We start from the raw sequence: 15,708 nt of genomic DNA, 5'->3' as shown, positions 1-15,708 counted from the left end.
CACGGGTTACTTTTTATGCAATATCAGGTGGGGGCTACAGCCCCCCCCAAAATTTTAGCCCTAGTTGCGCCACTGCCTATACGCATGAATTAACGAACATTAGATATACGTATTCCTCGTATCAAACATAATATTTTCGCCGATAAATATTGACAGTCACTATAATACTATAGGTACTATAATATTATTTATACACTCAAAACCTGTATAGAAATAAAACTGTCAATGGCCTTCAAAAAGTTAACACTGATAATAGGAGGTCTGTAAAAAAAACCAAAAGCATGGTTCGTGTTAAACACTACATTATGTGATGGTGCTACATAAATATACGCAATCGCTGAAAACACGCGAAGTGTAATAAACAATTCTCAATTATAACAGTTTCTCTCTCAACCACCCCTTCATCAACCCCACCGCCAATCACCCATCAACCGCATTGAAATGTCCGTAATGAAATTACACTTGTATATTATGTACAAGGTGAACAGAGAACAAACGGCTGAAAAAGCGTCAACGCGTGAAAACCATGTGACGACGATGGGGGGTGGTGTGCCGTGTGGGTGACCGGACCGATATGTTACGGACTTCGCGTGTTTCCCGGTGGAGCTCTGGAACGCCGCGCACATAATATTATTATTTTAGCCTTTAGGTGGTTACACGTCGCTGTCCGCGAGGTTTTATTTTTTAATATTTATTTTAATCTATTCGCTAAAACCTAAGCTTTATTATTTATTCTGGGTTTTTGTTTCGACCGAAACAAAGAATTAAAATATAAATATATTATATAATAAAAAAAAAAAAAAACCGAATTACCATTAAATGTAAATTTATGTTGAATATTTATCAGGAAAGTATTAGCGGGCCACTTAACATAATTAAAAATATTCAAATTCTCATTGTTAATATAAAATGTATAATATATGAAAAATATCGTAAACGCACTTTGAGCGGAGAGAAACCGCATTCGGGATTGCCGCTGGGCCGAGCGACAATGATAATATGATAATAATTAATAACCGACTTCCATGGATGTTGTAGCTATATATTATAATATCCCGTACTAGTTGTCATAGCGATCGTTGGTGTGTTTTATTTTTTAAATACACGATGTGATGGTTTTATGTTTCGAGTGTGTAACGCACGCGGTATAGTGCAAGGTGGTCGTCCCGTTCAAAAGCCACTTGTAATTGGTAACTTCCGGACTTGAGTATATAATATTATTTATACATTAGTCGAGTGTGCCCTCTCGCCAAAACTTATTAGAAATGCGCGAGTCCGTTATTTCGTCAAAAACTAACAAAGGGTGTGCGTGCGTGTGAGTGAGCATCAACAGCAGCGGAAAATCAATGCATTCCTGCCAACTATTGCTGTGATGTAAATGGCAACAGATGCATAATATTATTATGCTCTCGGTATTTTGAGTTTTCCCTCCAGTCCAATGATATAGGTACCTATGTGCAATAGAATATATCAGTTGGTTATGCGTACAGAGTACATGCGATCTGCACTTTATGAAAAAATAATTATTATTTTTGCCTTTGAAATTTTTACTCGATGGTGCGTATAATAATAATAAAATAATAATATCTACTCAAATTTTGTACTACATAATGTATTATTGTTATTATTATCTCTGTGAATTCATATATAAAAAAGAAAAAAATAATAATAATATACTGACTAATATTGAAATGACGACGACGGTGACGGACTATACTATTGTATGTCTATATCCGAGTGTTCCCAAATCAAAATTATAAAATACAAAAAATTACATTTTCAAATTGGAATTTGTTTTATTCATTTACTTAGAACATACGCGTATAAACATATAGACGAAGACTCCATCTTTGTTCAATTTACCTTTTGAAACACTGTATAATGAATAAAATATATCTATACGTACGTTTTGTCTATATTTTACGGCGGATTGGATAATTTGCATAAGATTCTGATGGAATTTTTTTGCCTTAAAACACGTAAAGTTTCGAAATTAGATTTAATTAATAATTCAAGACGAACCGAACGGTTTTTCTTATGAAATGTATTGTGTATTGCAAAAAAAAAAAAAATAAATTATACAATTTTACGTGTGCTATTTTTCAACAGTGCACATCAATGCGTTCGGTAGCTTATTTTAAAGTATATATTATAACGAGTATTTTATGAAGACAATTAATTTTTGTTCTAATGCACACATCTATAATTGTATAAATACTTTTGTAAATTTTTTTGTTCACATGACTCACTCATATTCTGAAATTGTATAAGGCACACCTGCTTACAAAATACGAATTATAGGTACGCGTACGAAAGTTGGTGATAAAGTGATTCGATGTTTTTGTTTAAATGTGTACTCAGAATTTAAAATATTTTTCGGTCTTTATATCCATAAAGCAAATCGACAGCAGTTAGCAGCGACGGTGCACCGACTACGACAAAACTAAGTGTTTTCCATTATATATAATATTTATTGTATGTGTATTTCTTTTACACTTTAATCGCAGGAATATTTATTCCAGAAAGACTAAACTCGATATTTTCTCGAAATTGCTAAAGTTTGGGTGTCCCACTGTGCACGGCGACAGTGGTATATAAGAATTTATTATAACTGATTAAATAAACTCGCTTTCTTATTAATATTGCCGTTCCTGGAAATACAATAGTATAATACATAGCCAGGAAACATTTTTTCGAAAATCGAGTTCTTCAATGACGTCCTCGTTGGACATGTGTAATATTTTCACTTAAATTCGCGAACTCGTGGTTATGTACAGATATCAACAGTATATATCACAACAAACTCGTATCTTCGTTGAAATAGTTTCATTTTCCTAAACTATCAAGCTGTATTAGATTTTATATCATACGTTTTATAACTTTTCTTTTTCGTTATTCGGCCCAACGGGTGCTTTAATTTTTTTTCGCGTTTAAGCGTATACCAACAGTTACCCATTTAAAACCGTTGAATGACTGCGAAACTACGAAATAAAAACGAAATCTATTATACTACAATGCGCTCAGCTGTTTATGAAGTGGGCGTGTCATTTTTCTTCGAGTCTCATCTATTATAATATTAATCATATTTCAGCCTTTGAGCGGCAATAGGAAAAATGATTATTGATATTAATACATTGTTAAGAAAAACACATCACACAACACACACACACACACACACACCCATTGCTGGTTTAATTTGTACTGTAATTGGAACGTTATAAAATTGATGGTCGTACATCCGTTTCCGGAAAGAAAAAAAATTGCGCACAAGCGGTGAGCAAAAATCCGTTATAATATTGTGTATACACACATAAAGACACATACACACACACACATGTGCACATACACCATATATACATTAACCGGAACTTGTATATAGCATGCCATTCGGCGCGGGACCGGTTCTTTTTGTTTAACAATATTTTTTATACATATTTTAAGAAAGACTCACGGACTCGCACGCGCACGCACGTCATTAACATAAAACCAGACCATTATAAAACGACGATGGCTGTGTTTGCGCGTTTATGTTATTATACTGCTGCAGTGGAAATAATTTCTATATTATAATATATTATTATTATTATATACATAGTATACGATACTTATTTATTACTAAAAGGGTACTATATAATGCGCGACGAACAGAGACCCGTGTTTGCGCGACACCGCAGCGTTGCCATGTCTTGCGGCGGAGGACTGCTGCAGCTCGGGCATTATAATATTATAGCTGCGTATTAAATATATTATTATATTGTGTGTGTGCGGTTCCTTTTATTGTGTATTAATGGATATACATGTAAAATGTTAGTGCGGGGTGTTGTTAAAACACATTTATTTCGCAATGTCGTGATATTGTCATTCTGTATTTTTATTGTATAATGTACAGTGATTCATTAAAAATCGATTTTCCTTTGTTTAGAGACCTGCTGCGGTACCGCGCCGCAGTCCTAATATATTATGCTCAAATCCATTATAATAATAATAATAATATGTTATAAAATAATAATTTAATCGCCTACTAATAAAACGAACCGATGGCTGTTGTGTTGGCCTGCCTGCCTGGTGGGGTTTAAAAGTAGCAAACACACTGCTGCACAATATGACACTGCTAAGATCAAAGCTATAATATTATAATATTATACATACTTTCGTATTTATTTATGATAAAAAATGGCCATTGAAATATTATTCTTGGGATTAGAGTGCCAATGAAATTCTGTTCAAACAACTAATTAATAATTTGAAACGCCCACCGCTGACGAAATCTCATTTGCAGCTTCATGTTTAGCATTTTAAATACGTTTCGATCGAATTAATTTTTAAAAGATATACCTAAGTACCTAATATAAATATTTTTTTTGTTCATTTACTACTATGTATTAAAAATAAAGTCATCAATCCGAGGGAAAATATAAATTAATAAAAACAAGATTTTAAAATATTTTTAATAGCATTTTTGAAACTGGTTTTACCTTATGATTTTTCGTTACATTCCTACTAGTTAGATTAACATTATGTTCCTAAAATCCAGTCATAATCAATAGTTCCTAAAAAATATAATTTTGTTTTATTAAATATGTGCTAAAAGTTTACTCTTATTATTTTTATGGATTTTTAACCAGTTTATATTATAGTGTGTAATTCTTTTGAGATTTCATTTTTTCCACAAGGAAAAAAAACGTTTAGTATATACATCAATATGATTTAATATTCAAATGAAAAATAAAATTAACAAAATATTATTTTGGTTGTTAATTACTCAGAAACGGACAACAATCATCTTTATAATATAAGCATAATTAATATACTCAAAATGTTTAAATTGAAAATATAATTTAGTATCTACTTATTGATGACTTCTATAATATTCTAATAGTAATTATATATACCGATCACTGCTCTTGTTAGTTGGTTTTTACAATTCGCACATTACGTAAAATAATACCTATATTAGCTCTTGACAACTTGAATATTGTGCAAGATTTTAAACTCATTACTTAACAAAATAAACATGATAACTGCATTCGATTATTTTTGTTGATACGATTTTATCGTTTTAATTTATCCTACATTATATTTATAATATCCATATTTACATTAGTGTTGAACTAATACATTTTATTGGGGATTGAGTGCTTGATCAGTGCTCCTGCTCACAACTAGCGTTTTTTGGCTGTGGAATTGTGGTTGAAGCATTCTCTCGTATACCTTACAATTTACAAATTTAATACCTACAAATTATGTACGTGCCTATTTATGTTATATTATATTTATATTAATAATTTATAATAGTTATCTATTATTTTTTACAATAATAACGATTGTTTTTCATATATTATTATATTCAGACATTTAATCTGTCTAAGGACTAAGACACATTATAATAATTCATATTTTATGGTAAATGATATAATAATCGTAGGTGCATTTTTAAATTCTTAAAAATATTTTAAGATTATTAAAATTAATTAATTACCTACTTTTTGTGAATATAATTTATTTGTAGTTTATATTTGGTATACCTTTTTAATTGTTTCAATTCTTTAATATCATATGAAATTAATATTTATCTCTAGAAATTGAGTCATAGAAAGTTAAATTAATTATAATTTATGTTTTAAAACTTCTTAATTTTTTTGTGTAATTGAAAACAAGTCTATTTATTATATTAAGATGATATAGTAGGTTAATGCTGTAACACCTAACCTCCTGTTTTAACTAAGGCACTAAGCACATTAGCAAATGTATAGGACCTTGGATAAGAACGTCTTATTTTAATTAGAATTTAGAGTCGTATATTAACTAATTTATCTAGTTGTTTATTAATATTTTTAATGTATATAACTAGTGCTCAACATAAACTTATAATTCCTTTTATGTTGGTATAATTTTAATAGCTATACAAAATAAACATTTTAATATTCAAGAATTCTTATCATAATTTTATGTAACTATGGATATAAAAAGGTAAATATCGTTAAATTACAACAATGCGTCAATAAAATAAGATGCATTTTACTATTTTTTTGTTAAAATATTGTGATTCTATCAATTTTCTTGGTTAAAAATTAAATTAATGCAAATTAGCAAATATATTTGGAATAACTACAAAATGTATATGAAGATTGCATTATTTTATGTCATCGTCATTGTCTATATAATTTTTTAATAATTACTGTATAGACCATTTAGTTTGCCTTGAAATGAAAAATGTGATAACAAATACAAATGTAGGGGATTTGGAATAATATTTATTTTTAAGTTACCTATATAATATTATAAAAGTATAATATAACACTTAATAATTGAAAGATAATCGTGTTTCACTATTTCCTTTAATACAATTAACTGGTTGGTTTCTACTTTCTATGAAGGAGGGCTTAAGTCAGTTTTAAAATAAATATATATTATGCATTTGTTTTTTTGTAGACAACCCTTTGATCGAAAGGTGGCACTGAAATTAAGGCTTTATCATTTCAATAAAACAATGAATGAAGGTAGCCAATTTTCAGTGCCACCAACGAGATCTGACTTCAAAATAAATGTATAATATTTATAACTTACATCATACTCATAAAAACTGTCCAACTATAATGAATTTTTGAAAAAAAAAATCAAAATGTGTCTAGTCTATATAATAATATAGACTTGGTAGTATTAATCCTATTGAAACATTGTAAGTTTGATGTTCGAATTAATGTATTTAAGATGTTGTTAGCCAAGTTTTTGAGGTGAATTTCCTAAAATGTTAATTCTTTACCATATTTGAAATATAAATGTCAGTATTTCTATAATAAACCATAATTTTCATGTCTGCATAAGAGTAAGTAATTTAGTAGTCCAAATTAATTTCTAACTATTTCTCGTTAAAACTTTGTAAGTCTGCAGATCGATTCTAATGCCCCAAGTCTGTTTTAATTAAAATCGAATTACACTTTAACTATCGCGCATATTAAGGATATTATATTATCATCTTAATGGCATTATTTCAATTTAATATCAAAATAATAGGGTCTAATATATTGAGTTTCATCGTTTTTCTAAACTATTTAACCATGTATACGTTTAGTGGATAGCGATGGATATAGTGTTCAATAGTAGAATTCCATCGTTGAATATTGGAAATTTGATATTATATTAAAATTCTTCATAAAGAAACCACCCATATATTATAGTACAATAAGCATATTTTCATAAATTATATTCGTTTTATTGTATGACATTTATGACAGTTTCGCATTTGGCTTAACCTTAGTTATGTCTGTTATTTTCATGTCAAAGAATATACGTAATTATTCGGACGTTATTATGATTATTTTTTAATGAATTTCAATAGTATCGTTTGGTATTTTGTACAAACATAGCGTAGTTAGTTTCAATTTTTAATGTTATATTGGAGAATGTATACATAATTATACTGACATTTATTTTCTACTTTTATCGAGCATATCCTGCAGAATTAAATAATGCCTATAATATTGCACGCTATTAGTGTTAGTTTATTAACGAGTGTGTCTGTCTAATGTCTTTTATATACAATTCTGTCAAGCATTTTTATATTGAATTCTGATAATTCAATGTATAATTTAAGTATGTACAAGTATAATAAATAAATAAAATGGCATAAATGGTGGTTACTGTTATGATGTATATCCAAAAAACAAATTTGGTAGAATTTATTTTATAACAAAATAAATGATAATTTCAGACCATCTGTACATTATAGTATTATAGTCACACCATGATACTATATTTAATATTATGTAACGTATTGGAAACCTGCCGAATGCAAAAAAAAGAAGTGTTTAGCGTTAAAACATTTTCACAAGGACTCGATGTGGTTCACTCATAAGAATTTTTTTTTAAATGTAAGACAATCATCATTCTTTTCAGTTAATTCTTTTTATATAATTTTAAATGTAGATTCACTTTAACCATATATATGAGTATTTTTTTCTCAATAGTTTTACGTTTTATACAAAACGACAACTAATATTTTTCTAAAAAAAAACTTATCAACGTTTAGCTATCAACGTATATCACATATCAAATTATATACAATAAACAAACATTTAAATACATTTTTTTGAGTTAAAACTATTGCGTTATCTATTCGGTTAAGAAAAAAAAACACTGGTTTTTTATTGTATTGTTTAAGTACATACACACACACACTCACACACATATGCATACATACATGCATGCATGCATACATACATACATACATACATACATACATACATACATACATACATACATACATACATACGAAGATAACATATTATAATAGTATAATATTTAATGTCATAGTATTAATTATAATATATAGTGAGAGAAAAGAAGAAGAGGCGACGACGTCACAGCCACATTCTACGTAGCGGGGCGGCGCGGCGGTCGTCGTCGTCCGTCGCGTACGCTTCCGTGTCACGTGACCGCGAAAAATACACAGCCGCGTCGCCTCGACACCGAGTCGCCTCTCGCGTGTATATTATATAGGAGGAACAACTGACATTTCAGTCGGCGGCGGCCAATATTTGGCGCGTGCGTTCAACGACCTCTCTCGCTAAACGACTATCGCCGTTTGTAGGGGATTTTTTTCTGCTTCCCCCCACACCCCCAACTATCAGTTTTCCCATTCTATCCGTACGCCGCCTCCTCCTCCCGCGTATCAAAGTACACACGCATTATGTATACATATATATATATATATATATATATATATATATATATATATACATAAAAACGCGCAGAGCGGCGGTGGACGTGTCGTGTCTGTCGTCCGCAGGCCGCGCGCTCGACGACGGTGATTCATCCCCTGTTGGCTTGCTCGCGCGGCTTATATGCTCACGCACACACGCGCGCGCAACGCACATCGATCCGTGCCGAATGCACACGTGGACGCGCGGAGGCTCGCCAGCGATTTTCATGTAAATTTCCTCCCCGTGGCCTAATAGTCATTTCTAATTTATCGCCTCCCTCCGCGTTCCTACCACTCGCTGCCGAATACAAAGTTATCCATACAACCCCTATCGAACTCGCCGGTCGCCGATCGCGCGCGCCACCGAACACACAATATCGTAGTCGGTGCTGCGTTCGGCCTCTAGTCATCATATTATTATAGTATGTTCTGTGCTCGTGGTGGGGGCTGGAGGTACCTTTTTTATTACTATTTGTATATGTGTGTGTGCGGGCGGGGTAGGGGGTGTTGGGCACACGTGTTGTGTGTCGTTTGTTCGTTATTATTTATACTGAACGAAAGAAAAAAAAATACTGTATAGGACAATATAATATATTATTATTTTTTTGTTCTCGTTCCTATAACACATATATTACTAACATACATTACTAACTCCACAACCACCACTCTCGTTTTATATTAATTTATTTGTAATAATAATATATGTATTAAAAAGAACAACGATATTCATACGGTTCGTCCCCTAGCCTCGCGAGCCCCATACGTGCTCGGTCATAGGTCTCTCGGCTCCGTACGGCATTATTGTTATAATAATAATAATAATATATTATATCCTAAGCGCGTGTCCGTCTATCGATTGGTGGCCGATGATTATAAACTATATAAATAATATCGTTTGGATGCCGCTCCGTATACAGCCCCACCGTTTTTTTGGTCGAGAGTTTTTCGATACGACGACTGTGCGACAACCGTTCCGCTTGCGTACATATTGAATCGTCTTAACATCGATTTTGCACTAAGTGTGTGTGGTTTCAAGTTTTTGGTGCTAATATTGTTTCGGTGGAAAACAGTTTTTTTTTGTAGGCATCTACACGTTATGTTCGCCATTTGTGATGTGCTGTTAATTGTTAAATTGCGATTTGCGAAACACGCGTTTCTCCGCCATATTTCCTATCCTCGTATTCAAAACGACTTTTGCAAAATTTTAGCGAAATAATTTTTTTTAATCACCACGAAACCGAAAATTATATTATGATATATAATGTAAAATAAGAATATGAGAAAAACTCGTTTTATTTGTCACGTATGTACCTACATCGTAGTACTATAATATAGGTGTATATTATGGTGGCTTTGTATTATACGACAATTCACCAATTCACAGTATACCTATTATTTGTACCCCAGTACGTTACGACTTTCTTTTTGGCGTTACTAATGTATCAATTACACCGTCCGGAAATATTTTAAGAACTCTGCAGTGTTACGCGCACAATCAAAACGAGCATCTTCTCATACTGCAACATTGTATGATATTATTACGATTTTATTTCATTTAAAAATGCGTTAAATTACAGCTGTATAACCCATCACCCATCTATACGTTATAATTATTTAAATTTTATTTCGTATACTTATATAGTTATATAATTCCTCGGTTTTCACGACGGCAACGTAGACAAAGAAAAACAACGTTCCGAAGCGAATATGCATTTGTCTATTATGCATACAAATAACCAGCAAGTATTATTTTCAAAGGTGTAAATTGTTCCGTTATATTATTTTCTTGTATAATATTCTGAATCTACCATCCGATTGCACGCTAGTTGTCGTCTCGCATACACACGAAAGACAACCAATTGCCTGTTATAACCCCTGCACGCGGCCCCCACGCTATCGGAGCTGGAAATTCGGCCAAAAAATGAATGATACGTCTTGGCAGTCTTAAAATATTGGCTTAGCTTGCAAATTCAACGGTCATTAAAAATCCTTATCGGCCGCCATGTTGTTTTTTTATCTGATGCTACCAAATAAACGCGTTCCGCACCGGTTCGCATCGTCCATCTTCTGTATAATATAGGACTTAAATTCGCATTGTCTTTCGCGGGATATTATTATACTGCGCATGTGTTTATCTATTGTGCTTGGAAGTCAAACATTATACATAATACTAAGTACGTTATGACTTACTAAATTCAAAAACGAGCAATTAGTTCTGCCAGCGATATGTTGTTATATAACGACAATAATAATTAAAAAGTGTTTTTTTCCCAAAAATAAACGTACACTTGTGTATATACAAGATGCGTGAACACACTCGTTGTAGTAGGCTCGATTATACAAACCCAATACAATTATATAATATTATATATGTAATACATGCAATACATGTGCTTTTTCGAGTTACGAGTAGCCGCACTTCTCCGTGGTTCACCGTGCAAACAAAATGTGGTGGGAAAGGGGGTCGTAAGGTCTTCGGGCGAGTTTCGTTTCGAGCATGCCACATCCTTCAAAAAGTCTCCCGATCAAAAACAAACGGAACCGTTGTATATTTTAAGCTTTTTGGCTCCTATTCCAGACATACTTTGTGAATATTTGGCATCGGGCTTTGTTGGCCCGAATATCCGAGGTTTCCGTTTAAAAACGTACATGCGGACCGGCCCGGCCCAGGGCGGCCGCTGCAGTGGTGGGTATGGTGTAGTGGGCTAACGGGGAGGTGAGGGCTTGGATGATTTTGGCCAGAAAACGCTGGCAAGGATTATTATTGAAAAGTGGCCAGATGGGGAGGAAGGGGCACTGAGTCGGAGGCAGTATATAGAGAGAGGGTCACATCGTCGTTTGGCAATACGATTTCGAAGTTTGGCAGCTCCAGGAGTGCGCGTTCCCAGATAAGAACTCAAAATTTGGCACTCCGCGGCGCGGATAGGTGCGCGGCTGTGGCGTTAGGTGTTTTCGGGGAACGCGCGCCGCGTATTATCGTGTACTTAATCGTAGTCGCCGGGGCCAAAGTCTCTGTGCGTATAATTTGTACGTAGTGTGTGTTTGGCAAAGTCCGTGGTTTAGAACGTTGTGGGGCCCTTATTTATACACGATGACAACTACACGTGTATATACCGCGTAGTCGGTATAATGATAAAAAAAAAAGCAAATTTTCGAGGACCGAACGTACGTCATGTAATACAATATTGTGACGACACCGTTTCCTACTGCATCTGCGTGCTGGCCGTCTCCCGCGGTGCAATCGCGCGTGCTGCAGTTGGATTCCGCTAATTTTACCGTTGTTTTCCGAGTTTTCTCGGTATTTATATTATACACAAACAGCATATTATTTACACGTGTATATACGACGATGTAGGGGAGGGTACAGCAGTCAGCTGATGATCTCCGGCTAGGACGAATGTTCGCGGTGCTGTGGGACGGTGGAGGTGGAAGGAACGCGTGTTTTCCGGAAACGGAAAGAGAGACGGGGAAAGACCGCCGCCGCGCGGAAGAGAACGAAAACAACAAACCGTCGACTTTTACTACGCTAACCCCGCGCTCTCCACACCCTCCTATCAGGCAACGTTCGACGGCGCGTTCCCCCCTCACCGCCGCCTACTCTTCTCTCCGCTTCGGATCGCATGACCTCGCCGTAATACGGACCATGCTTCCCCTCTACCGCCTCCGCCGCACTCACCTTGACACGGTTTTCATTCACTCTTGTGTGTGTGCGTATATATAAATACACTACTGTATAGTATATATATATACTATATACTATATATATATAATACATACTACGGTGTCTACAATACTATTTACGTGCCTATATGTATATATATACCACCGCCCCTCTCGCGTATTTCGGCCCATTCATTGTATATATACTCCGTGGCTGTGGCTGCGTGTGTTTAAATATCTCCGTGACCTATGCGCACATAGTCTTTCGGACGATCGTCTGCCGTTCGTCCTGTGCTATAACCGTGTTCACAGTATACCTGACCTAACTATAGCAGGTTATAATATTATAATCCACGCGGGTTATATGAGAGCGAAACGATATTAATATATTATTATATAACGTCTCGCACATTCAACGTTTGACGAAAAGAAAATTTTTTATTTTTTTAAATAAACTATTGTAAAACAAATTATATGAAAAAAAACTGTACCTAGATGTGTGTGTGCGTTTGCGGCGCTGCGGCTGGAGAGTCCCATAAGTGCCTGCTGGCAATAGCGCGGCGGTGGCGACGGCGTTGTGTAAAGTATCGCGCCGCCCCTCGGACTAGAGATCAATACGCACCGAAAACGCGTGTGCACGGTCGGTGTCTTTTTTTTCCATCGTTATTACTATTATTACTGAATACTTTGAAAAAAAAATGATTATTATTCGTCATCGCTCCGTGTCCCCCCAACGACATCGCTGCTGTGCGCCGACGTACATAATTTTATTATCATCATGTCTGTTCGCCGTTCAGTTACGCATGTTTCTGTTAGTTGACAAAAAGGATTTTTCAGGTCCAAACACCAAAAAAGAAGAGTTGGTAAACCCGTCGGAATTTATTTTTTTTCGTATAATTTATCGATTTTCGTTGTTTTCCGTGTCCCGATTCCTTTCACGGTCCATGTCGACCGCGGTCGAGATCACATGTGTATATTATATGTGTGTGTAAAATACCACCTCGCTGTATTCCTCGGCAGTGATGCAACGTTGCCGGTTGTACACGTCCATAACTCTTTTACGCTATTATAAATGTATATATTATTATTATTGTATGTGTATACTGTGTATATAAAAACACGACGGTGGCGTCGTCGTCGTCGTCGGTCGCGGGTGCAGCGGCGGTGCAGTAGCGGCCGCGGCAGTGGATGATGATGACGACGGTCCGTTGGTGGGTGGGAGGGCGGTGGTCGGGTGGACTGGGGTACGATGGCCTTGACACGGCAACACGGCCACTGAACCTGTCCGCCGCCGCCGCAGCCGACACGACAATAATGACGTCACTTTTGTTGTTTTTTTTTCACTTATAATTTTTTTTGCCGTATATAATATTAATATCATATACGCACACGTACGTGTCGTATTATTACGACAATACGTGTGCGTGCGCGCCGCTCACACGTCTGATATAATAAAATATAAATAAACGTACACGGTCGCGCGACGATCTTTACCGGACGCATTGTCATTCCACCGCGTGTGGGATGCTGCGTTGCCGGTGCCGCACGCACGACACGCACGCGTCAAGGCCGTTCACCGACGAGATCTCCGGGCCGTATTTCGTGTACGTGGTGTTATCATTACTCGTGCACCGCACGTGGTCTCGACCGGTGGTGGAGGACGCAAATGTCACGGCAGTTGCAGTGTGGTTGCAGGGGTGGTTGAGTGTGGTTTGATCGGGAGGCCCGTGGGGGGAGGTATTTCTCGGTCGGGAGCTTTTCGAACTCCAGCGCACGTGTGTATCGTCACCAGGACCTCTGTCGTATATTTATACCAAACATGTACCATTGTAAATCGTTTCTTGTATGTACATTTTATATTAATATGAAATATATAATTACCGTCCGTTAATGCCAGTGGTGGTTTTATGTTGAAAATTCTTTCGACAACGAAGAGACGAAATCAGACCTCGGCCTCCTAATACAAATTATGTGTATACAACGCTTAGGTAGTATTGTAGGGTCACGTATTATAGTTTTTCCTTTGAACTGCACCTCAGCGATAGAAACCCCTCTCCCCTACTCATCCCCCCCGAACAGCCACAGATCTGACTCTGTTGGGCGTGGATACGGCTCCATATAATATAATGTTTTCTTTTATATACATATATACAAAAAAACTTTTATGTATTGATTAACAACGCAGTCATTTTTCATTTGCTCTTTCAGTAAACTGTCGGTTCTCCAAAATTCCTCGGGTCGTGCCGCGTGGTAAAGTATATTGTATATATACAACAGCCCCGCAATGGTATACTAAAAAGAAAGGAAAAAAAATAGCTTTGGAAATCCGTCGGTGTCAATCTTTGTATTGTTTTATAATCCAAGTAATAAAGCCGCACCTCGTTTTTATTAAAGCCCTAAAACAAACGTTGAAAATTTAATGTCCCCGTCTCCTTTCTTTTGCTTTTATTGCCGAGTTCCGAATAATTTACAATGCCGGATCAATAGTCCTCCTGGGTCCCCTGCACGTCACAAATCCCCCAGACAAATGCATGTGAGAATCGCGTGCGTACAAGTATTATTACAATATATACATATATATTATACGATATATTATTTACGCATTGTATACGCGCAGTTTCTATATAATATATATTGTAATATGCTTAAAGAGGATTTTTCGCGTCGTCGTACGCTTGCGTACGTTTATTGTATGTTATATCATTGTTATTTCGTGTTTTACAGCACTGTGGTGCGTCTCGTATCGTATATCGGTATCGTGCAAATCTCTATAGGTTTGAAATTGCACATTTCCGAGACGCCATCCACTCTCCGGCGGCGTGGCGATATATAATATTTTTATTCTATATATTTTTTAATATTTTTGTATAATAGGTGACTAACAAGTGTGCGTTTGTCATGTTATAGGATTCCATCTGAGTGGTGTGGTGTGGAACCAGAGACCCGGATCACCGTCGTACAACCATCCCGACCAAGAGAACAAAACACACAAAGTGTCGGTCAGCTTTGACAGGTAAAAAATACTCAATATTATAATATATTATACGGCAGTATACATAGTAAATATTTTAAGACACGACCCTGCAATATCGAAATTATTATAATACATGCCCGTGCAACTCCCCAACCAATTAACACAAATCAGTAGTGCTCTTTATTGTCGGGTCCCGCTCTGGTGGCGCGCTCTAGTAGTAATTTGTATTTTAATAATTTATTACTCATTCAAAGATTAAACAAATAGATAAACATTTTTACTGTTATAAAATTTATAATAGTAATTATTATTTAAAAGTATAATAATATAAAAACACCCTAAAAATAATACTAATAATAGTTTAGTACTTTGG

The 15,708-nt window shown here is 35.3% G+C and overlaps 1 protein-coding gene across 1 annotated transcript in view; it reads left to right on the top strand.

The window, feature by feature from the left end:
- Nucleotides 1-15,708, top strand: part of LOC100164670 (zinc finger SWIM domain-containing protein 5) — a 62,642-nt gene that overhangs the window by 9,164 nt on the left and 37,770 nt on the right. The window contains exon 2 of the mRNA XM_001952573.5: nt 15,269-15,374. Coding sequence (XP_001952608.2) covers nt 15,269-15,374 — 106 coding nt within the window. The remainder of the gene's footprint in view (nt 1-15,268; nt 15,375-15,708) is intronic.

This window comes from Acyrthosiphon pisum, chromosome A3 (assembly GCF_005508785.2).
Source record: "Acyrthosiphon pisum isolate AL4f chromosome A3, pea_aphid_22Mar2018_4r6ur, whole genome shotgun sequence".
Lineage (NCBI taxonomy): Eukaryota > Metazoa > Arthropoda > Insecta > Hemiptera > Aphididae > Acyrthosiphon > Acyrthosiphon pisum.
This window is presented reverse-complemented; position numbering and strand designations above follow the sequence as displayed.